The sequence below is a fragment of the Vulpes lagopus genome, chromosome 2, assembly GCF_018345385.1.
Source record: "Vulpes lagopus strain Blue_001 chromosome 2, ASM1834538v1, whole genome shotgun sequence".
In the NCBI taxonomy this organism is placed as follows: Eukaryota; Metazoa; Chordata; class Mammalia; order Carnivora; family Canidae; genus Vulpes; species Vulpes lagopus.
This window is the reverse complement of record NC_054825.1, coordinates 5,288,552-5,313,952: the sequence shown is the minus strand read 5'-3', so window position 1 is coordinate 5,313,952 and position 25,401 is coordinate 5,288,552. Positions and strand designations below refer to the sequence as shown.

At 46.3% G+C, this 25,401-nt stretch overlaps 1 protein-coding gene across 2 annotated transcripts in view; it reads left to right on the top strand.

Moving 5' to 3' along the window:
- Positions 1 to 25,401, top strand: part of DOCK1 (dedicator of cytokinesis 1) — a 497,787-nt gene that overhangs the window by 34,487 nt on the left and 437,899 nt on the right. For both annotated transcript variants that reach the window (XM_041744687.1, XM_041744686.1), the window contains exon 2: positions 22,776 to 22,859. In XM_041744687.1, coding sequence (XP_041600621.1) covers positions 22,776 to 22,859 — 84 coding nt within the window. The remainder of the gene's footprint in view (positions 1 to 22,775; positions 22,860 to 25,401) is intronic.

Below are 25,401 nucleotides of genomic sequence, written 5' to 3'. Positions count from 1 at the left end.
CTGTTGGGGTCCCCTATTGAAAAGGTACAAACACTGACCTGAATTGCACAGGGGCTGTGATCGAGGGATGTCCCCTTGGAAAAAGAAAACTCCGCTTCACAGAATTCAGTCTCTTTTATTTTTATTTTTTCCCTTTCTTGTCCTAGTCTTTTATTTGTTGAACAGTAATCTTTAACAATAAATGCCAAAGGAAAGCCGCAAACAAAAGCAGGGGATTTGCATGGTGGATGGGAAATGGCTGTAAGCCCTGGCCCGACCAGAAGGTCCTGTTTGGTTCTGTGGGGCCAGGAGTCTACAATGTGGCTTGTTCATCTTCTCCCCCTCACCCAACAAAGGTCTGGAACAGCTTAGATGGGATGGTGAACGCGATGACTGGTCCTGAGTTTTGCTCTTCAACCATTTTTCTTGCTTTTGCTCTTGCTCTCTGACTCCGTACATTCCAGATTGTTCAGTGGGATTGTCATAAACTTGCAGGTTGAAGGGAAATTTCTTGCTCATTGTTTACCTGAGATCTTGGCTTGTGTTCATCTTATTAAACAAAAAATATGCTCCAAAAGTGCCCAACAGTTCAACTACTAATACTCCCTTACAGATCTTTGCCAGGGGCTCCATAGTGTGGCCCATCCTATAACCAACAGGGACGGGTTGGGTGCAAAGGGAGAGCTGTTCTGCTGTTTACGGTGCTGTACTGGACGTGCTTACATGACAGTCTCTCTTTTATAAACTATCTTACGTTGAATGGGGTTAGTATTTGGAGAGCAGGAATCGCGGACCCTTCGTGGGGTTCAGGTGAGGGCCTTCCTTGCTCCAGGATGAGTTGGGTGTGTTTCTCAGGAGCATCGTGCCCATCCTGACCTGTCGGCAGGAACCCGGAGGGTGTGGTGGGGAGGGATGGAGATGCTCCCTGGATGAGGATGTGGGTGTAGGATGATGTCCCCAGGGCCCATCAGCTGTACTGTCCTAGGAGTCCTGGAGCATTTGGGGCAATGACTCAGTTGTCTTCTTACGCTGTAAAAAAATAAAACTTTATTTGTACAAATAGGCATCAGGCCAGATTGGCCTGCAGGCTGTGGCTGCTGACTCCTCAATGGAACAAGCAAATAAAATGCCTCAAGTGCTTTTCACTGACGGTCATTGATATACATTTATAGTTTTATGTTGTATTTTATTGTCCACATTACAGTGTGTGCACACTGGGCTTGTGGAGATTGGATAGGAACCTTTGAGAGACACTGGGGAAGCGGTGCTGAAGGCTTTGCTTTCCTGACATGGCTGCTTCTAAGCTTTGGGACCTCAGACAAATAACCTGGGTTTGTTTTTAAAAAATTGAGTTCTCGGGATGCCTGGGTGGCTCAGCAGTTGGGTCTCTGCCTTTGGCTCAGGGTGTGATCCCGGCCTCCTGGGATCGGGTCCTGGGATTGAATCCTCCATCGAGGTCCCCATAGGGAGCCTGTTTCTCCCTCTGCCTGTGTCTCTGCCTCTCTGTCTGTGTCTCTCATGAATAAATAAATAAAACCTTAAAAAGAAAAAACAATTGAGCCCTTGCTCACTCTCTCTCTTCCTTCCCCCTCCCCATTCCCCATTTCTCTCTGAAGTCCTCTCCATCTGTAGCTGAACTTTCTCTTGCCTTGGGAAGCTGAACAAGGTAGATTCTCCCTGGCGAAGTTTATTGCCATTACCCCTTTGTCAGGAGTATTCCCACTCTGAAATTGGTAGCTTAAGAAGCAGAGCCTGAGACTGCATCTTTGTTTAAGTGCTTGACCAAGGAGGCTCTCGGGAGAAAGCTGTAGGGGAAGTGACAGGGACAGGATGGGGAGGAAGCCTCAGCCTGACCCCACCGGGAGCTCTGCAGCCCGAAGAGCATCTGGGATTTGATCCCCCCCTAGGAATGGAGCCTGGCCTTCTGTGCTCTTGTCCCAGTGAGTCACAGGCTGTGGGTCATGCTCGGTGCAACCCCTGGGTATTTCCCGGCAAGGATGTGCCTGGGGGAAAGGTGCCTGGCACAGCTGGGGATGTAACAGCTCACAAGGTACAGGCTCTGTAAGACCCCCCTCCCCAACACTGCTCTGCCCACTAACTTCCATGCCAGGCTCTAGGGTGGGGACCACACAGCCATGTGAGGGTCTTTTGCCCCTTCCCAGAATGCCATGGAACCCCTGTGTTTCCTGAAAAGTTGAGGTGCTATGGAAGCCCCTCTTCCCTCCATGCAGAGAGCTGGGCCAGCCCCAAGGACATTCCTCCCAGGATAGATCAGAGGATGATCAAAAATAAAAAGAAATCTTTAATTTTGAACGCAGGTTTTTTTTTTTGGGGGGGGCTGTATTCTTTAAAGATGTAGACATGTATTTATTTATTATGTATTTATTTATTTTAGGGAGAGAGAGAGAGAGTGAGCACAGAGCATGGGGAAGAGCAGAGGGAGAGGGAGAGAATCTCAAGCAGACTCTGCACTGAGTGTAAAGCCCTACATGGGGCTCGAACCCACCACCCTGAGATCATGACCTAAGCTGAAACCAAGAATTGGATGCTCAACCCACCGAGCCACCCAGGCTCCCCTGGCTGTGTTCTCAAACAGCCGGGTGCAGATCACACTTGGATCACGATGTTCGAATGGGTTCTCCGGGAAAACACATGTATGAGTGAAACACTCCTTAAAACCGGCCTTGCTGAGCTGTGCCCTGGGTCCCCTCTGCTCCATCTTCCTTTCTGGTCCTGAGAAGCCCATTAGTCAAGCCGTCCTGAGTGCAGATTGAGGCTGTGCCGCTGGTGCTTTGTGTTCTGTTGGCTGTGGGAGGCAGTTTCTTGGAAGCCCTGCTGGTCTGCTGGTGGAGGCAGCCCAGTGTCGGGGTGGCTGTGCACAAAGGGTCATCAGCCAGTCACTGTGATGTCTCAGCGATTGCTGGTGAAGTTTCGTGCGCTGGACCATCTGCTGGATGGGGCCACCACCTACAAACTCTGTTGTTCTTAAATAGCTTTATGGAGATATTATTCACATATCATGCATTTCACTTATTTGAAGTGTGCAGTGGGATGGTTTTGGTGCATTACATTATTCATTCTTAAATGTTGGTGGCATCTGTGTACTGAACCTTTCCTCCTTGCAGCGGGCTCAGGGATGGAGTGTGGAAGGAAGCCTTCCAGGCCCGAGCTGGAGCCAGGAGATTGCAGTGCCAGGTCAGCAGGTCAGCACTGGACCAGAGGCCCTGCTTCCCCAGAGTCTTGGCCTCGTAGGAGACCATGATTTGTGTATTCAGCTATTAACCTATGATTAACCCCAAACTTCCCATCCCTGCCAGTGTGTCTGAGTGACCCTAGTCCGTTGGGCTTGATTTTCCATCCTCTCCCTCACAAGGGACCCTTGCACCTTTCTGCCCTCTCGAGGTGGGGTATGTGTGCTGGCGTGCCTCGTGTTCACCTGCCCTCCCAGGCACCCAAGGCAGCACTGGAGCAGGTGGGGAGGCGGGCCAGCTTGGCGTGTTTGCCAGCAAGCTGGCATCATTCTCTTCTCACCCAGGCCTTCCACCCTGCACATTTTTACTCTCGATCTTTCTCCCTTTATAACCACCTTTTTTCCCTTTGCCCCAGGACTCTGGGCACCTGTTTGGATCCTGCCCACCCTTCCTGGGTGGTGGCAGGTCTCAATGGGGTGGGAGGGCTCTCCGAACTCAAGGGTTCCACCTCAGTGGATCCTTCTCTGCCCAATTCCGGCTGAGCCTTGAAGATGTATAGGTCCCATGTGCACGGTGTGCTGGGTCCCAGGTACAAGGAGGTAATAGCTCCTCACTCCTGTGCTCCTGTAGGCCTGGACGGGAAGTGGGGTGGGGGGAGGGGGGCTTCAGAAGCTCCTGAGCCACATGCTACCTTTGTAACTTATAGAAAGGCACCCCCTTGGGGTGGGCATACTACTTGGCAAGCACAGGGGCCTGGGTTTCATTTCCTGTTTGCCCCTGAGTATTTTTGGTGTAGTCAACAACCTACCTGACAGTACACAGGACAGTCCTGAGCCCTGAGCGTGGGTGGGTGAAGGTCATTTCCATGACAGGGCTCATCCTTGCAAACCCTTTCTCTCCCCAGGGCATGGGTATTTCCTCTGTTTTAGTTCAGAGGAGCAGGACACAGAGCTGGGACATGGATGGATTTCTCTGTGCGATCCTGCTCCAGGAGCATGGGGTATTGAATGTCCTTTTTGTGCAGTAACGATAAATTCGTGTTAGACAGGAAAATGTAGGAGTTTGACGGATGCAGGAAGGATCTGCAGCGGAAAAGTATTAGTAGAGAATATTTCACCTAAAAAGGACTTGGTGACAAGGTTTGCTTGTGACAGTCCTGGTGTGATATTAGATGATATTTTGTGTGACTTTTGTTTTGACGTCTTTTCGCCTGGTTTTATGGGAGCTATTTAGGAAGCGCCAGAGGGAGAGGAGCCAGGGAGGAAGAGCCCTGGCCAGCCGCCGTTGGGGGGCAGCGCTCCTTTGGAATTCGGGTCGGGTGTTTGTCGCAGCTCGCACCTTCACCCACCCACGCTCAGGGCTCAGGACTGTCCTGTGCATAGGACACGGGCTCCCACGCCTGAGCTTCCTGGCCATCTCTAAGCCTCATTTTTTTGTTTTAAAGATTTTTATTTATTTATTTGAAAGCGAGAAAGGGTATGAATGGGATGCTGGGGAGCAAGGCGGGGAGAAGCAGACTCCCCCTTGAGTAGGGAGCCCCACGGTGGGGGGCGGGGCTCAATCCCAGGACCCAGGGATCATGACCCGAGCCGAAGCCAGACGCTTAACCCACTGAGCCACCCAGGCGCCCATCGAAGCCTCATTTCTTGACCTGTGAGATGGGAATGGTGGCAGTCATAGCACCCCAGGAAAGTTGTGATTATCGCATTGGATCGTGCTCAGGAAGCACGCAGCCATGGCCATTCCACGCTAAGGGCTTTGTAGCCCTCGTTGTCCTTTGGAGGGTCCAGGGGCAGTGTGTCTGTAGTAGATCTGTCTCTGCTTTTTGGACGGAGGGAGATCGTCTGAGCTCTGAGCTGTCTTGAGGGTAGGAGTCTGGTCTTGTGAGTCTCCAGCCGCTCTCGGTGCTCACCTGGGGGCTTGGGTGGTACCTGCTGCTCCTTTGCGGGGCTGGGTCTGCCGATGGTCATAGAGGCTCCGGTGAGCTCGGCCAGATGTGACGCAGAGAGGCAGTTTCTCGTCTGGACTGGGCTTCCCCTCGTGAGATTAATGGATTTGTTACTTCACTATGTCTCAAGGGCTTCCTAGGGGGAGGGATAGGGGGCCTTTGACACTGTTCACCACTGTCAAGGCCCCTTTGAAGCACCAGGGAGCTGGCTCTGGAGGAGGCACTGCAGCCCTGGTTTGTGAGGAGCAGCAGCATAGCTGCTCTTTGTTTGAGAGGCCAGAGGGCTGGTCTCCCAGCCAGAGGTCACATGATGCCCGCGGCTGCCCCAGCAGCTCAGCCTCCTTCCCTGGGTCTTGGCTCAGACAGAGCTTTCTGTGCAGAAACGGCCCGATGCTCTTAGGACCCACACCATGGGGCTAGTAGGGGATGAAACGAGGAGATACACGAAATCTTTAGTGGAGTGTCTGGTCTTAGTAAGCACAGAATGGAAGGTAGCTATGATTATTACCGTGGTGGTGGTGATGGTGTCCTCACTGGTGTTGGTAGCGGTGGTGGTCATGGTGGTGGTGGTGGTAGTGATGATGCCGGTGGTGCTACTGGTGGTGGTGGTAGTGGCGATGGTGGCAGCATTGTCGGTGATGATGGGGGTGATGGTGAGCCCCCCAACTTTCTCCCTGTATGCCTTTGTGGCAAAGGCCTCATGGGAACAGCGTGAGAAGATTGTCCCTGGTTTGTGGTTGGGATTATTTTTTTCCCCCCAGGAAACTGGTTTGGCAGAGGAAATATTGTCTACGTGTGTTGGGGTTGGAGGCTGCTGTGGCTTCTCAGTGGTCAGCTGCAGTGTTATCTAGAGCATGCTGTGTGCAAGTCGGATGGAACAACAGGGAATTATAGGGAAATCAGCGTATTCCACTGTCAGGCTTCTAAAAGTTAAAATGAAGCAAACAGTTGAGACGTATTCAATGGTTTGCTCGGTGCATTAAGAAAAAAATACCAAGTGGATCCTGTCTATGGAGTATCATGGCGGACACACTGTTGCATGCATTTTCTGGGATGGATTCTCTTTTGCCTTCCCTTTATCCTCTTCTGCTTTTGTCCTGTTCAGCAGCGACTCTATAAGCTAGCAAATAGGTTTTTATGGCCTCTTGCTAAGTATTTCTCATCTCTTGCTAAGTATTTCTACCACGGTGCAAAAGCAATTTTGTTATGTGATGCTGTATTTTTATAGTCAATTGAAATGACTATTAAAATATAACATAGCTCGTCAGGCTCACAGTAGCTCTGCTGGTGAAGCACTGCCCTTGCAAGATGGGGCAGCATCTGCTTAGAAAGACAGACCTTCTGGGAGCCGGAGCCCGAGACCTGGGCATGGACCTGAGCAGTCATAGTCATGGGCCTGAGACCTGTGTGGTCACATAGGACCGTGCACTTAATTTTTTTTTTTTATTATGGCAAAATATACATAACATACAGTTTTCATTTTTCAGTGTATCATTTAATGGCATTAAGGACATTGACGTGGCTGTTCAGCCATCACCACCATCCATCTCCAGAACTTTTTCATCTTGCCAGACTGGCACTCTGGCCCCACAAAACACAAGCTCCCCAGTCACTCTCCCCCTGCCTACCACCGTTCTATGTTCATCTCTATGAGTTTGACTATTGTAGGTACCTCATGTAAGTGGAATCATCTAGTATTTGTCTTCTTGTGATTGGCTTATCTCACCGAACATAAGGTCTTCAGGGTTGATCCATGTTGTAGCATGAGTCAAAATTTCCTTCCTTTTCAAGTCTGAATAATATTCTGTTGTAAGGATGGCTCTTATTTTGTTTATCCATTCGTCTGTCCACGGGCACTTGGGTTGCTTCCATCTTCTGCCTCTTGTGAGGGCTGCTGTTGTGAACCTGGCTGTACAAATATCTGTTCGAGTTCCTGCTATCTATTCTTCTAGATATCTACCCAGAAGAGGAGTTGCTGGGTTGTGTATCATATTTAATTTTTTTTAAGGGACCACCAAAGTGTTTTCTGTGGCCACTAGACCACTTCACATTTCCGTCAGCAGAGCACAGGGGGGCCAGTTTTTCCACATCCTGATCAACACTTGTTATTTTGTTCTTATTTTTTCTCGAATAGTGGCCATTCTAATTATCCTGAATTTTTAAATAACTTTTGAGCAAAGGATTTTGCACTTTCACTTGCATTGGGGCCCTGAAAATCATGTAGCTAGTCCTACTGGGGACTGCAGTTGCCTTGCGCTCGCTGCAGCCACATTTAAGAGTGTTAAGGTCTAGCCACGCATGGGATTAGCAACCCAGTGCAGAGGACAGAGGCTCATGCTGTTCAAGCCTATTCCTGGCTGGCCTGGGTCTGGGCGGAGTAGCATTTTGAGACATGGAGAGGCAGGCAAAACAAGACTGCTGGCATCTGTTGGGTTGCTTAACGTCTCGTCTTAGGTCTGTATTCAGGCCTGGGTGTCCACGGTCCATAATGTTTTTGAGCAGAGCCTGTGGCCTGCTCTGTAAAGGGCAGCCCACCTGCCAACACCCCTCTCCTTTAACGCACACTGTCTTCTCCCATCTTTGGGCATTGCCTGTGGAAGGCAGATCTATCCAGTGCTTCACTGAGGAGGGCTTTGCCTTGTGTCCTCTGGGAACTCGCAGGGCATGCCAGGTGATTCAGACAGGATGCTGGAGGAGGCTTCTGGGTCACACTTGTCCACTCGCCTTGTGAAACAGAGAAGGTAGCACCACATAGGTGTGTGTGAGATACACAGGGGGGAGCCACCCAGCTGAGGCTAGCCCCTAACACGTGTACCGTAAGCGTCAGCCTCGCTTTTGAAAGGGTTCAAGTGCAAAGTGAGAATCTGCTTTCCTCCAGCTATAGTGCATGTGGGGAGCAAAATGAGCTCTCTCTGGCCATCTTCCAGGAGGCATCCAAGCCATCCGCCCCTTCCCGCTCCCTGCCCTCCTCTTCCTTCTCTGTCATTGGCCCCTTTCACAGAGAGAGATGGAGCCTCATAGAATTTGTGTTACTTGCTCAAGGGTTGGAGCTCAAGGGTTTGGAGTTGAGCCCCAGTTTCGATGCTGGGGTCTGAGTGCCCTGCTCAGAGGGAATGGCTGGCTGGTCTGCAGAGGTCAAGAGAGTGTGACCTGATGCACTGAGGGGTCAGCCAGCCTTGAAAATGGGCCTGTGCAACAGGACAGGGGGCGTGGGCTGCCCTAGGGCTGGGGTCCTGGGTTGGGAGGTGTTGGGTGGGGGGCCCTTTACTTCTCAGGTACATCATACAGGTCTGTCTCCTTACAGGTATTTGTGAAATGGGGTCGTAGCGTGGGACTGGCTGTGCTGTATGTCCTGTGGGAGGGGCAGGTCAGAGCACAGCAGAGGCCTGAGGCCTAGTGCTTTGTCACCTGAGACCCCCCTATGTGGGAGGGGATGGTGGCTGCTCCCTGGAGCACATGTCTGGAAATGCAGGGCTGCAGGGGGCTCCCCTCTAGCAGTGCCTGCTGCAGTTCCTTCATGAACACCCCATGTGTGCTCGGCTTTATTGTTTTTCCTCGAAGAGTGCTTGATTGTTTTTTTTTTTTTTTCTTGATTGTTTTTTAATCTTCAATTTTATATTTTATCAAAGCTAAGTAATGTAGCACTCAGGAGGAAAAAGTGCAACAAACTACAAAGGAACCAAATGTTTCCTTGGTGCTAAGTGCGTCTTCCCTGGGAGTTCCAGCACCAAGGTGGGTGCCTGCCCTCCATGCCTGCCGGCACCTGTTGGGCCTGGGGGGCTGCTTGCAGGTGCTGGATGCTTTTCAGAGTGGGGGCACCTCTAATCAAGCCTGAAATTCCTATTGGTAGAAAACATGGCCGCTAAAAGATTCATGGGGGAAGGTTCAGTGCAGCCTTTTTAAAAAATAAATACCTGCAAATGGGAAATAAATAACCCAAATGTCCATCTTCAGGAGAATGGATCAATACATTGGGGCATGTTGATACCATGGAAGACTATATACCATTAAAAAAAAAAAACACTTCTGAGAGGGCACTGTGGATCAATCTGAAAATGTTGAGCCATAGAGGGCTGCTGGCATAAGGGAGTACGTGTAATATAATTGCCCTTACAGCCAAGAACCGACCACATTCATTGGTGCTTTTAGATTCCATTAAATCCAAGAGTTGTCAGAATTGGTCTATGGTGAGACAAATCTGAGAAAGTGGTGTTGTGGGAGGAAAATTGCCTAGAGGCAGGCACGAGAGTACTTTCTGGAGCTCTTATGTTGGATTTCTGTAGGGTATAGAACGATCTTACACTCACTGAGCTGATGACCTGGGATTGTGCAGTCTCTCACGCTCCTTAAAATGTAGACGCGGTGAGGGCACGTCTGCAGATAGGTGAGCGTATTCTCATTTGCTGTGGGGCTCCCTGCACTCATTTTGTTGTGTGTTTAGAGATTCTGGATGCCACTGTGTTCATGCAGTGCCCAGGGATATTGCTTCTTTTACACGTGGCTTTAAGCCCCCTGTGGCTGTGGCTTCCGAAGGACAGGTTGAAAGGAGGGAGTGGCTTGTGGGGACCACCCGTGGGGGCTTTGTCGAATGACACTTGGCACAGTAGGTTTTTCCATGTCTCTGCAGAAGCCCATCATGGGGTGATGAGGATGCCTTGACTTAGGAGACAGGAAGACGGGGAGTATGCAGATGATGTTGGAGGTGCAGGGCCCTGTTAGAAAAAGCAGGTGGTTCTCAAGAAGTCTGGAGTAATTTGGAGACCAGCGTATTTGTGCCCTGGAATATTTGCCACTCAACGCCGGTGACTTCATCCTGATTTTAGTGGTTTTTCCTTCTCAGGTTGGTGCAGCTCAGCTCCTGCAGGTCTTCCCCACCCAGCTCTCCTTGTGGAGGGTCACCAGGGAGTGGTCAGGGCAAGGGAGACCATCGGCGGAGGTGCAGGGCAGCATCTCTCCCAGCAGAAGCCCACTCAGAGCGGACTCCGCTCTGTCTCTGCCCCCCTTGGAGCCCCTCATGGTTGTGTGGTTTGCCAGCGAGGCTGAGCGTGTGCAGGTGCCCGGGTGGGATCTTGGCACCAGTTGTCCAAGTGAAACTGTGCTTTATTTCTGGGCAGATGGCTGGACCCCATGACGTGCTTCCCAGGTTTGGTTGTCAAAACGGAGGTGCAGGGAGCTGGCTCTGCGGAGACCCTGGTCTGGTCTTCGATTTTTTAATGTGACACAAGTGAAAACACAACTGCAGTGTTTTCCAGTGGATTTAAGATTCAAGTAATAGTTTGGCCACCTTGGATTTTTCCTATGTTGATTTGTTAAGCGATTCACTCCGTCAACGCTTGTGTCACTCTGGGTGCCGGGCGCTGCAAAACCTGGAAGCAAAGGTGGAGAAGATGCAGGGCAGGTGTGAGAGGAGATGGGGAGCAGAGCTGTAGGGGTGAACCGGTCTTCGGTGTTTCAGAAGGACTGCTTGCAGGACGGGAAGCTAGAGGAGGGAGGCCCTCTTCACGGCTCCGTTTGACCCATGTCGGGCACCTGTGATGTGATGGGCGCATCAGCATGAGTAGCAAGTGGGCAGTTCTCTTCTGGCATTTGGTCAGGGTGGGCAGGGGTGCCGTGGAGCGCCGTGCATGCCCCCTGAACTTCCTGGGTGCGTGGAGGTGACAGGAAAGCTTTTCCCCTAGGTATAGGTGAGCTGCAGGGCCCAGCCCCACAGGAGGGGGAGAAAGGGCATTCCAGATGGAAGTAAGCTTTTAGACAGAGACCTGGGATAGGTATGGGGCACCTGGGGTTCAGTTCCTTGGGAACACCTGCTTACATTCACAGAATGACAAAGGCTTCTCCCAACTTGATTGCTACCTTTATTTGTGACTTTCATATATAATATGAATAATATGTAAATGTGTGTATTTCTATATATGTTTATAAATACATATGAAATATACATTTACACACACACGCACATATTTTTTTTGAGAAAAACAAATTTGTTTTTTGAGATAAACAAATTAACAAGGAATGTTCTGTATGTCCTTCCCTTTCTTTCTTTGTCACTACTAATATTAGACTGAGTGTTGTGAAAACAGGAGAAGTGGCCTTATTTTACAGAAGAAATCACCTGAGACTTTCCGCTGAAGCCCAGTAAGAGGAATTTGGGGAAGTGACAAAGTGTTGTTATCCTTTAGTATCACAGAAAAATGGATCCTGGCCCATTTTTTTCTGTTCCTTCCTCTCCCCCTCATTGCCTCTGCCCCTGATGCCCTTGGGCCTGGGCGTGTTTTCAGGGCGCCCTTTTTAGGTGGAACCTGTTGGACCAGTCAGGGACGGCGGTGGGGGCGGGCAGGGGGGCATGTCTGGCCAGGTCTGCAGCACAGAAGCTGAGCCCTGTGTCCAGTCAGACACTGGACAGGTCCTGGCAGCACGTGGTCCCCATTGGGAAGCTCTCTGGGACCAGTCCCTGGTTGTGGAGTCCGCTGGGGTTTGCCCAGCCCCGTGGGGTGGGGTGAGGTCCTTGTCATTCCCCCATGGTCAGGGGTAACAGCTGGGCTCTTAGGTCTCTAGCATATATTTTCCTAAGCAGCAGTAACCTTTCTGTCTTGGAGAAGGATGATTAAAGAGATGGAATCTTTCCCCCATCTTGTCTCTACCCCTCTTTGCTGCTGAGCAGAGTGAAATGCAAAAATAGATAGTTTTCAGGTCAGCCCAAGTCTTTTCTTATTTGTGGGTGGATTTGCAAAGACTGTCCCATAATGAAGTCAGTGGTTTTTCTCTCCTGGCACCGAGTTTATGAGAGACAAAAGGATTGAAAAGTGGACTCTGATTTTTCCTGTCAGGACAAAACAGTAAAGCCAACACCCCTCCACACGCCAGTGTCTTTCCTCAGAAACCCGTGTATTGTGGACACTGTGACCTCCTGGGCCGGAGAGAAGCCAGGCGGTCGCTGGCTCGCTGTGGGCCAGGCGCATGGTGACATTTCATTCTGAGAAAGACATTAAAATATCTCTGAATTGTGTCTGTCAGTTCCATTAGAATTTGAGAAAGGACTCTTTTGTACATTTCTTCTCGCACTCTTATCTTCACCATCCCTCCCACCTGTTTCCATCCAAAAGGCAAGAAGAAATCCTGAATAGCAAACAACAGGTCCTTTATCTTGCTGTGCCCCTGCTCTGTCTTGTAATTATTTAGATGAATTCCTTGATTCTGTTATTCAAACGTTGCAGGAAATCCTGCCATGGGGGATTTTCTTGGCTGGGAAACAATCTCTGTTCCGAAGAAAGAAAGAAAGATAAGAACCCAAAAGAAGTAACTCTGTGACTTTGAAACTTTGAAAGTGGTATCCTTTTTAGAAATGTGGTGCTCTCTCTCTCTCTCTCTGTCTGTCTCTCTCTCCTTCTCTCACATACACACACACCTGGAGGTGTTCTTTGATCCTGAGCCCATCACCCCTAATTTCCTCTTGGTTCTCCTTCCGGTTGAACCTCATGTGTGGAACTACCAGGTAAGGGAGGGAAGCCACTACACCCTCAGGGACCTTGTAGGTGCAGCCACTGGACCCACTGAATATTTCACAGCTCCCAGTAATGGGAGATGCTAAATCCACTAGGAACCTTCTCATTCTCTCTAGCAGCCTTTCCTTTTATTCTTTACATCCTTTTAATTATCATGGTAAAGTATATGTAACATAAATTTACCATTATAACCACTTTCAGGTGTGCAGTTCTGTGGCATGAAGTATATTTGCATTGTGGTGCAACCACCACCATCACCACCCATCCATCCCCAGAACTTTCCGTCTTCCCCAGCTGAAACTCTCTACTCTTTAAACACCAATATTGCACCCCCCCGCCCCCCGCCAGTCCCTTATGTAGGTGCAATTATGCCCCATTTGTCCTCTTGTATTTGGCTTATTTTTCTTAGCATCGTGTCTCAAGGTTCATCCCTGTGACAGCTGGTGTCAGAACTTCTGTCCGTTTTAAGACTGAATAATATTCTGTTATATGGACAGAGCACATTTTGCCTATCCATTCGTAGCTGGGTGGACACTTGGGTTGCTCCCACACTTTAGCTATTCTGAGTAGGGCTGCTGTGAACGTGGCTGTACATATTATCTCTTCAAGTTTCTGCTTTCAGGTCTTTTGGCTATATACCTGGAAGTGTAATTGCTGGGCCATATGGTAATTCTAAGTTTAATTTTTTGAGAAACAACTAGACTGTTTTTCACAATGGCTGTACCAACTTACAGCTCGACGAACAATGCACAGGATTTCCCATTTCTCTACAACTTTATCAACACTTGTTTTCTTGTTTTTTAATACCAGTCATGCAGCGAGTTGACTTGACTGGTAGGTGATGTGGAGCATCCTAACATGTGCCTGTTGGCCACTGGTATATTTTCTTTGGAGAAAGGTCTATTCAGGTGATTTGCCCATTTTTTAATTGTGTTTTGTTTTTTGTTGTAGTTGTTGAATTGTGAGAATTCCTTAAATATCTTGATGATTGGTTCCTTTTCAGATATAGGATTTGCACATATTTTCTCCTATTCTGTGGGCTGCCTTTTCACTCTGTTGATAATTTCCTTTGGTGCACCAACATTTAAGATTTTGATGAAGTTCAACATCTATTTTGTCTTTTGTTGCCTCTGTTTTTGGTGTCATATCCAAGAAATCATGGTGAAATCCAAGGCCATGAAGTTTATCTCCTGTGTTTTCTTCTAAGAGTTTTATTGTTGTAGCTTTTATGTTTAGGTCTTTCATCTATTTTCATCTTCCCTCCCTCCCTCCCTCCCTCCCTCCCATCCACCCATCCATCCATCCATTTTAAAGGTCCTGCTGTTGCCAGGTACTTTTAGCTGCTTGGGAAAATGAAGACTATTGGCAAAAGCAGTGTTCTGATTCAGTATGTTTCAGGGCTCTGGAAAACTCTAACCTTGCCTGAATGATATGCTTCCAAATCGGAGTGGGGGGCCGGGGTGGGGACTGGCTTATGGGAAATAGAAACTAGTAATGGTGTGGCTGCCAGTGTCTTTTTGAAGAAGTAATTTAGGAAACCTAGTCCCCAGTTCCAATACAGACTTTGGATACAGGGCTGGTCTCTGTCCAGAGTGAAATTCAAAGGAAATATATACAATCATGTTCTGGTTCTTTATTCACTAGATATTCTGAATGGGCCTAGCATATCTCTCAAACCCCAGCACGGTTTGAGACCATGCTCTCGGTACTAGACCAGAGCAGGAGTCCTCTAGCGTCTTGGGAAATACCAAGTGTATATGTTTGGCATGGACTAGACAGAGGATGGATGGCCCTTTAGAATGAAGCCCTGTAGCAGGCAGACAGGCCCCTTGCCCCTGTCTCCTTAAGGATATGGTTTGCATTTCCCCCAGCTCTGAGAAGCACGCCAGTGAACATTTATTTTTCCAACTGAAGGCAAGACAAAGGGAATGAGATCAAAAACAGAGCAATTAATTTTCAAAAATTGACTTTTTAAAAGAATTAATTAACTTTTAAATTGCTACTTGAAATCTTGAAGTCATATTTCAAGGAGACCCTGTAGGATAGAAAGAGCTGAGCAGATTTTAGAAGTAATGTGTGGTCAGGCCCATACCTTCGATGCTTTAAGGAGGCTTTGCATCTGAGCCCTGATGGTGAGTTCTCTCATTAGATGCAAAGAGACCCAAAGCAAAAACAGGAAAGCTAACGCTGTGTCTCTTTCTTAGTGATTGAATAAGTTTTGGGCTCCTAAATCTTTCTGTAGAGGACAGGGTTTTTGCTCTCACTCTATGGCAGACCACACAAGAAGGAATACATGGTGATCTGGTTTAATTCTGTGAATTTTTATTGAGTTGCCTGCAAGGCATGTTATTAACTACTGTGGGAAATCCAGTGATTAATAAATGTTTACTTCCCTCAAGGAAATCTGGTCTGGAGGGAGAGACAGATACTTAGATAAGCATTCCTGCAAGGCCATGGGATGTCAGAGAGCTTGTAGGAAAAAGTTGTGGAACAAGCAATTAATTGAGGTATGCACATACCTTTTTTTGGTCAACGGAGAAAGTCAGAATTCAGGAAGGATCTGGAAAAGGATGGGAAATGAAACACGGATAGACAAGGAGCCTTCAGACGTAGAGGGAGGGATGAAGGCATTTCCAGAGGCAGAGCAGCTTTCAGAAGGCCGCAGGGGTGACATGGGATGGGGGGGGGAGCTGGAGGAGTGTGAGTGGGGAGATGAGATTGGAAAGGTAAGTTCAAGTCCCATCCCTCAGGCTTTGGATGATGGAGACTTTACCCATTATTCACAAAGCCAAGGGAAACAGTACAGTGTTTTGGAGTAAGATTTCAGGAAGGTAACTGGTGATAGAAGAAATGAGAGCTTATATAAGGAGATCAGCTAAAATGTTATTTTTCATTGTGGGGAGAGGTGGAGAAGGTTTGGGTCAGGCAGTGTGGGGTGATGGAGACAGTCTGGAAGGGACGACATGGGGTCTCAGGGCTGTCATCAATCCCTGCGTCACCTGGAGCAAGTCAGAACTTCTCTGTAGGGTTCTGTGTTTTTATCTGTTAAATTGGTTGATGGATGTAGTAGTTTTTTTCCCTAATGTCAGATTAGTCAAGTTGGCTTTTTGTTTTTCCCTGAATAGGAATTACATTTCCTCAGCTGCTTTTTCTGTACCAATTGGGGTGGTCCTGTGACTGTTCATCCTTCACTCTGTTAATGTGATGAATTACCTTGATCGGTTTTTGGATATTACACCAACCTTGCATTACTGGAATTACCTCAACTTGAGTTCTTCTTTGTAAGGAATTAGAAGTCCATTAGCAGAATGCTTTGGACATTGGTGGACCTCAGAAATGCGCAGGCATGTTTGCCTGTCTGGGAACTCCAGGCTGGATGTTGTGATTTGCAGGGGAACTACCAGGAGGGCAATCTGAGGCCCAGGGAGGGCTGTGGTTGACACTGGCCAGGGATTGAGGAAGAGTCTGTGCAGGTGTTGGCACGGAGGTCCTTCATTCAGGCTGGCCCTGGCCCTGTACAGCCTCTCCGGGGGCTGCTCAGGCATAGCAGACTCCAAGCTGCTATAAGCTCTGATGAAAGAAATAGAAAAATTCTATTTCCCCCTCATAGGACTGTTGTGAGGGTGAAATGAGTCTGAACATGTGAAGCCCCTTGTCTATTGTCTAGCTCATAGAGTATAATCAGTTAATGTCAGCCAGAATCGGCAGCAGCATTGTCACCATCAATACCACTGTCACCACTGTCATTACCACCACCACCACCACCACCATTATTGTCATCACCATTGTCTACCATTAGCACCACCACCGCCACCATCACCACCACCACCATCACTGTCACCATGATCACCAATATCACCATGATCACCACTATCCCCACCAGCATCACCATCGTCATCATCACCACCATCATCACTATCATCACAAGCATCACCACCAGCACCGTCGTCACCATCGTCACCACCATTGCCATGATCATAATCATGATCCAAGGTATCCCAGTGTTGTACCATCAGCAGCAGCAGCAGCAGCTTCATCCACAGCATCATTGCTGTTAGCATTAGGAATGATATGGGTGTAGGTGGAAGCCTTCTCTCATTTATGAGCCACATTTCCTTCCTTATATCCCCAAGCAGCCATTTTTAGGGTGATTAGGAGATTGAGCAGAGGTGATGACTTTGCCTTTTCGTGTCTCTCTGATCCATTCAAACTAAGTGAGGCACAGACCAGCGTATTAATTTTTAATTTTGGGAAAAAAGACCCATATGGTTACTCACTCTGGGCTGCTGCTGACTCTTCCAGAAAAAGAAAAAACCCCGCCATTCTGGGGAAGAACCTTCATGCTGGGTTCATCTCTGCATCTTTCTCATTTCACATGAGCAGCATAGCAAGCCGCTGCACTGGGCTCCACAGTCCAGGACTGAGAAATTCTGCTGAACGTGCGCGTATACCCAGTGACAGCCGGCTTTAGCCAGGCTATTAAAAAAGGCAAATGGGTTTGAGGAGGAGGAATATATTAAGCACACGGCCCACCAGCCAGATGAGGGTGGATGCAAAGATATGAGTGGACACAGGATGACCACATTCTCTTGTGGAATCATTCCCAGATCTTAACAGATCCGAAAAATAAGACAAATGGGCAACTTGTAAAGAGGTTGCCTTTGTGCTTCTATCAAGTAAAGACATTTTAAAACCCAGATGTCATCCGTCATTGTCATACTAATAAAGAAGAAGTTTCTCCTCTTTCTCAGCCTGCTCAACCCCTCAAAGAGGGACCGCTTTAAAGGTCAAAGAACCAGAATTCGGAATAGTCTCTTGTCTTGAATACTTCTGGGTTTAAGAAAAAATCATTGCATTGTATTCATTTTTCCATCACCCAAGAATTGGGGAACCTTAGCATTGGGCTGGTCAGGTTCAGATGCTTGCAGTTGGGACCTCTGCCCCGGCTGCCTATGGCAGTGAATAAATTAGCTACAAAATACTCCTTTTACATTGTCCTGCGCATACCTCCCTCTGTGTTTCGCATGGCTGCTGTAACCAATTACCACACACCCAGGAGCTTAAAACAATATGTATTTATGATATTGCAGCTCTGGAGGTCAGAAGTCCTAAAATCAAGGTGTGGGCTGTGTTTCTTCTGGAGGGTCCTGGGGGATTCCACTTCCTTGCCTTTCCTGGCTGCCAGGGGTCACCTGTGTTCCGGGGGGTTTGTGGCTCCTTCCTTGACCACTGTAACCTTTGCTGCATCATATCTTCTGACTCAGGCTCTCCTGCCTCCTTCACACGGACCCCTCTGATTGTACTGGTCCCACCTGGATAATCCAGGAGTAGCAACCCCACTTGAAATACTTACCCTGGACAATCCTGCATGGGTCCCCTTTGCCAACATAAGGTAACACCTCACAGGTTCCAGGGATTCAGATGTGGATGTCTTTGGGGGGGGGCATCATTCTATCTACCACACTTCCCCCTCCCTCCCACTCCTTTGGCCAATAATCTTATGTAGTAAAGTCTTTCAGTTTGCCTTTGAAAGGTTTTTAAGGCTGTGATAGTAAGAGCAAAGGGCCAAAGGCTGCGCAGCCACTATGGTGGTCTTAGCTCTGCTGTGTCTTTTGGGGCCCCAGGCATGAACCTTCCCTTTCATCTATAAAATCGGGTCTTTAAGGCTCATTTCATAGTTAAATTTGAAGTTCCTCTTCCCACAACTGGTTTTGTCTGCCTTTTTCAGAGAGGAAGAGGGCAGGTACTTAGAGATTTTTATGTATGTGCCTTACAAATTCACATGAGCCTGGATGTGTTTATAGTGGACATGTTCATTTTGCTTTATTTTTATTATTTTTGATGTGTTTATTTTTTGCACATCTCTAACAGAATAGGCATGCTGGCAGGGATGCTGTTAAGAACTGCGAGAAACGCATTTATGACTCCTAAAGGCTTAGGAATATAGTTATGCTGAACCAGGAAAGGCTGGCATATGCTCCGAGCTTCCTTTACCTAATGCAGTTATTTCTCGTTAAACTTCACCATAAAATGCTAAATAAACTTAATAACTACTAATAGCCATTTATGTCAGTTGAGGACATTTAAATTTTATGAATTTTGGTGGAAATAGAGGAAAATACCTATGAAAATAGAATTTTCTACATGCATGTTTTTTGATTTTCCTTATCGTGTGTTTATCTCCTCGCTTTGGCTTTTTAAAAAGGATTCTGATAGTGTTAGAAGTCTTTATTGCAGTAACAGCAAAATGCTCCCAACCACAATTAGAGTCTTTATCATTTACTAAGTGTTCACTGCAGGACACCCAGTGTCCCAATCACCAGATCTGCCAGTGGCCTCATTGTCTTTAAGACACAAAATGCACATGGTCATGCAAGGTGTAGATATCAAGAGCCTTATTTCATGGGGAAAGGTGAATATGGAGAGGATAGGTAATTTGCTGGAGGTCCCTCGGATCTTCAGGCGTAGAAACGTTACCTGTGTATTTCGTCTGCCGGGTGGACATGGGAACCAGGAAGGTACCTAGGCCTACACTGCCTTCCCATACATGAGCTACCCATGCTCAGGTATGGGGCAGACTGCAGCAGGTGTGCTGTGGTGGGAGACGTTTGGAGAAGGGGTTGAGAAACATAGTGAGCCTGGCTTTCTGAACAGGTGCACCTGGTTGAAAGACCGTTCGATGGTGGTGGGGGGGTAAGTTGGCCCATACAGGTGTGGGACAGGCTGGTTACTGTCGTTCAGGGAGAAGAAGCAGGGACAGGGACGCTCCTAAGGCCCATACTGTGTGGTTGGTGGAAGGCACACCATGCTTGCTGGAGGAGTTTGCACATGCTATGATCAAGGAGAATTTTAGAGATGGACACAGTGAGAATAACTTCATCTGGTAGGGTGTTCAAGATGGATGGATGAGACGATCAGAATTTTGAAGATGAGTTTTACATTTGGTCTGCTTTCTTTTTAAGTAAGATCCATTGGAAAGGAGGAGCATCACTATATCACTGTATTTTTCTTTCTTTTTTTGTTTTTTTGTTTTAATGACTGGAAGTTTGTACCTCTTAGTTGTACCTGTTTCTTCTCTTTCTTTCTTTTTCTTTTTTAAAGATTTCATTTATTCATTCATCAGAGGCACACAGAGAGAGGCAGGGACATAGGCAGAGAGAGAAGTAGGCTCCCTGCGGGGAGCCCGAGGTGGGACTCAATCCCAGGACCCCGGGATCATGACCTGAGCCATAGGCAGACGCTCAACCACTGAGCCACCCAGGTGCCCATTACTTGTACCTGTTTCAACCATCCTGCATCCAGCTCCTTTCTGGCAACCTCTGTATTTATGTGTCTGTTTTCTAGTTTCTTTGTTCATTTGTTTCCTCTTTTAGATTCAACATATAAGTGAAATCTTGTGGTATTTGTCTTTGTCTGGCTTATTTCACTTAGCACAATACCCTCTAGGTCCATCCATGTTGTTGCAAATGGAAGGGATCTCATTCTTTTTTATGGATGAGCAATATTCCATTGTGTATATATAGCGCATCTTCTTTATCCATTTATGTGTTGATGAAAACTTGGGCTGCTTCCGTATCTTGGCTGTTGTAAATAATGCTGTTTATTTTTCCAATAAACACAGAGGTGCATATATTCTTTTGAATTAGTGCTTTCATTTTCTTTGGGTAATACCCAGTAGTGGAATTGCTGGATCATATGATTTTTTTTTTTTTTTAAGATTCTATTTATTTATTCATGAGAGACATAGAAAGTGAGGCAGAGACACAGGCAGAGGGGGGAGCAGACTCCTCACAAGGAGCCTGATGAGGGATTCGGTCCCAGGACCCCGGGATCATGCCTTGAGCCAAAGGTAGATGCTCGACCACTGAGCCATCTAGCCGCCCCATGATGTTTATATTTTAAGTTTTTTGAGAACCCTTTTTGACTATTTTCCACAGTGGATGCAATTTACATCACCACCAACACTGCACAAAAGTTCCTTTTCCTCTACATCTTCCCAGCATGTGTTACATCTTGTCTCTTTGATTTTAGCTATTCTGATTGGTATAAGGTGATATTTTATTGTGGTTCTGATTTGCATTTCCCTGATGATGAGGGTTGTTCAGCGTCTTTTCATGTATTCGTTGGGCATCTGTATGTCCTCTTTGGAAAAAAAAAAATATCTATAAGTTCTCTGCCCATTTTTTCTTTAGATTTTTTTTTTGTATTGAGATGTATAAGTTTATAGTATATTTTGGATACTATCCTCTTAACCAGATGTGTCATTGGCAAATATCTTCTCCTATTCAGTAGTTTGTCTTTCTGTTTTGTTGATAATTTCCTTCCCCGTGCAGAAGTTTTTTTTTTTAGTCTCAGTAGTTGATTTTTGCTTTTGTTTCTCATGCCTCAAGAGACATATCTAGAAATGTGTTTTTATGGCTGATGTCAGAGAAATTACTGCCTGTGCTCTCTTCCGGGAGTTTTATGGTTTTAAGTTTCACATGTAGGTCCTTTATCTATTTGAGTTTATTTTTGTCTGTGGTTCCAGAAAGTGGTCCAGTTTTCCCAGCACCATTTGTTGAAAAGACTGTTTTTTCTCCCGTTGCATATTCTTTCCTTCCTTTTTGTTGGCTAATTGACCATATAAACATGGATTTATTTCTAGGCTCTCCATACTTTTCCACTGACCTATGTGTCTGTGTGCCAGCACCATACTGGTTTGATGACTACAGCTTTGTTCTTCTTTCTCCAGTATTTTCTTTCTTTTTTTACTTCTTCTTCTTTTTTTTTTTATTAAGAGAGTAGACTACTTGAGTATTTTAGCATCTTAAACACTTCCTAATGTCCTTTTTCCACGGTGATAGTTACCGTTATCTCATCAGGCTTGAGCAAAAGTGTGGTCTCCATTTAATGGTATTACTTTTTTAGGTGCTTATCTGAAAGGAATAGGAACTGCTTTAAGTCAGGATACACATTGGGGATTTCAGAGATTTGTTGAGTTATTGCCAGTTTAAAGAATTTCTTACAATGTTGGACATATTTTTGCCTATTTGATTGTTATGTAAGCTTTTTGGCTTAGTATCGGCATTGGTTGTATGATTATTTTATTTTTCTTTTAAAATTTATTGATTTATTTATTTGTTATATGATAATTTAAAAAATCAGGTTGGTTTCTAAAGTTATTCAGCCCATGTGTAATTGATTCATAGTTAGAAAGTATTTCATGAAATGGATTTTTCTTTTAAGATTTTATTTATTTATTCGTGAGAGACACACAGAGAGAGGCAGAGACACAGGCAGAGGGAGAAGCAGGCTCCCTGCGGGGCGCCCGATGCAGGACTTGATCCTAGGACTCTGGGATCACTCCCTGAGCCAAAGGGAGATGCTCAACCACTGCGCCACCCCGGTACCCCTCAGGAAGTGTATTAATGGAAAATACAGTGTATGAAGTGATAATTAAAATGTTAACAGTATCACTTTTCTTTCTATTATAAACATTATTCAGCTATAAAAAGGAACAAAGTTCTGATACATGGTATAGTATGCCCAAACCTTTAAGTATTAGGTTAAGGAAACCAGATAGGAAAAAGGACACTATAGTTTGATGGTGTTTCTATGAAGCAGGTAGAGCAGACCTGTTCCTAGGGACACAAAATGGATAGAGGTCGTCCTCGGGCTGCGGGGAAGGGACGGGGGTCCTTGCTCTGTGGGCGTGGAGTTGCTCTTTGGAGGAATGAAGAAGGTGTGGAAGGTGACAGTGGTGATGGTTGTACAACGTTCTCAATGCTGCTGCCGCCGTGCTGGACACTTAAAGCTGCTTAAAACGGCAGATTTCCCATCATCTCTATTGACCATGTCAGTGTGGGTTTATTTCCAGGCTCTGCACCGTGTTCTCTTGGTCTGTGTCCGTTTCTGTGCCACCACCACACTGTGTTGATCCACTAGAGTGCTTCAGGGCCGCACTTAAAAAACAAACAAATCACAGTTGCATGGTGTTCTGAACTTCTTCTACTTGAAGAAATATTTGTGTCTTGAAAGAAAAGGCTACTATAGGTTATCAGAGAGGCTGATCTAGGCAGAGTGAATGTGTTTCAGGATGAAAAACAAGCAGACACAAGCCAGCAAAGTCACTTCGACCTCTACTAATGTCTTCTTACCTCTGTTTCTCCTTCGCAGCATTTTATAACTACGATGCCAGGGGAGCAGATGAGCTTTCTTTGCAAATAGGAGACACTGTGCACATCTTGGAAACATACGAAGGTGCGTATACCTTTGGTGTCTTTTCTCTTACCGTTTTGGGCAGTTAGCACGTTTTAGCACGTGTTTCAGAAATAGGTGTCCTCGTGACTCTTGTGCCTGTGATCCATCTTCCTGTGTGAGGGATGCCATTTCTGGGGAGGGCTGTGGCGAGGTCTCTTCATTGTTCGAATAATATACTCAATTAAGATGAAATTAAAGCTAAAAATTCTAATTTTTCACCTCTAAAGTTTTCTGTGGAAATAGCTGTTTTCATTAAAAAACAACAACACTTTGGTTCCTTTGTTGCAAATGTATGTGAATCTTGATTGTAACTGACCACTTGGAAAACTATGAAAAAAATACATTTAAGACATTTTCGTGTTTAAGTTACTGTTTTGATGTGTTTAATGCGGGTGGTGAGACTTCTTACATTCTCACTTAGATTTGTTAACAGAGGAACCAAAACTGTTTCTTTTTTTCTTTGACCCCATTTTCTTAGGGGTGAACAGGCATTGTGACAATTGTGTGGGATGTGGGCCAGCGAAGCAATCATTGTCCAATAGGTTAGAAATCTAGTAAGTACACTATTGTGATGGTAGTTTCTCAGTGTCTTTGGATTTTCACACAATTTTTTTTTTAAGGCTTTATTTGAGAAGGAGAGAGAGAGCGAGAGAGCGTGCATGAGACTGGGGTGGGGGAGAGGGAGAGGGAGAAGCAGACTCCCCGCTGGGCAGGGTTTCTGATGCAAGACTCGATCCCAGGACCCTGAGATCATGACCTGAGCCCAAGACAGCTGCTTAATCGACTGAGCCACCCAGGCACTCCATGCAATCAGTTTTTATCTTTAGTGTTTTGGATAGCATTAGAACGGCCCACCCTTCCTTTTTACCCTGTGGTTATTGTGGCACATACAGAAGGGAAGCAATGATGGGCTTGATTTCTGAGACTCCGCGGATCTGGAAGTTTTGTAAAATTGTGTAATTAGCGTTGGTGGCTTTATTTCCTGCTGGAAAGGGTTACTCCCATATAGCAGATGAATGAAAAGAACTGATTAAAATGGATCGTTTCAATAGAAAAATTGCTTTGAGGGTGGTAATTTAGCTAAACCCTTCCAGTAGGAGGTGGGGCTAGGAGAGGAGAGTGCAGCCGTCCCACAGTGATTGGCAAACTGGACTTCACACTCAGTCTGCAGAATCCACTTTGCACACGAGTGAAGCGGCCGTGAGCCTCTCTGCACTAGGCAGGCTGCAACTTGCTCCTCTGGTACTCCTCCCAGACACCTCCGGGAAGCACAAACCTATTAAAACACCCATGGCCATGTCCCTTACTTCCCCTTGTGTTGTGTTCAGACTTAGAATTCCAGTTCATTTGCATCTTCAACCCTAAAATCTTCCTACTGGGGGAAAAAAAAATCAACTTTAGTGGCGTATGCCTGGAAGCAGATGTAACTCTGCGAAAACAGACCCTGTCCTTAAGTGAATGAGTAGTTGTGATGGGTGCCTTCTGCTTGTTTTCAATTTTTATAGCTGACAGTTGGATTGCCTTATCTGCTCTCAGTATATATTGCCAATGTTTGAGAGGAAACAGAGAAATTAAGTAGAGGTTAAGGATCAGACCTCTCATCTCAGACGCTTTACTGATCTGAAGGGAAAAATGCTCTTACATCTTTTTTATGTTTGCCCTCTTTCAGTTGAAGTTGAAATCCTGGTTAATAAACACTGGGCAATGACGTCATTCCCGAATAGATAGCAATTTCCGGTCGGCCTGGGTATGTGGGGACTGCCATCTCTTGTTCTTTGCTTCCTAAGGAGAATGTACTCTTTAAGCAGTGGGATCCTAGGATGAGCCAGTGATCCTTGCATACATTTGACTTAAAAAAAAAATTGCATAGCGAGCATCACGGTAGAGGCTTCCTCATTGAGCATTTAGTTTCCGGGCTAGTCAGTCTTCCAGATTCTGATTAAACTATTCCAGTCTTTGTAGAGACCTTCTAACACAAAACTAATTCCTTTTCTTTGACAACTGTCATTTTGGTTTTAATCAGAATCTGATCAGAGAAAGGCTTGTGGGAAAGTAGTTTTGACTTTGGGAAACTTGGTGTCTTTATTCATCAAATAAAAGTGGAATAATTGTTTTTCTGCTCTTTCCTTTTGTTCTATTTTAGTTTCACGGCTCATATTTGAGTTTGGCCTTTTTTTTTTTTTTCTTTTCTCCTCTCCCCTCCTACGTTTCCTCTAAGAAAATGTATTTCTGTTTGTCAAACTTAATTTTCCTTTTCTGTGTGATCCTTTTCAGGATATTACTTGGCTTTCTGCAGAGAATATAAATTCTAGATGATCACTCTTTATAGTAAGGTTCAAAGAACAAATTTACCTTTAAGTTATGGTTAATTTACCTCTCGCAGGCTCATGAAGGCCTGGAGCAGAGGACAAAGAAGAAGCAGTGTCCAGGTCACTGTGGGGGTGGAAGGAGCATGGAGGGGTCACTGAGGGCACGTCCCTGCCATTAAGCAGTGTCCTGGCTCAACCAGACAGGAGAGGTGAGCCAAGATCCTGTGTTTATA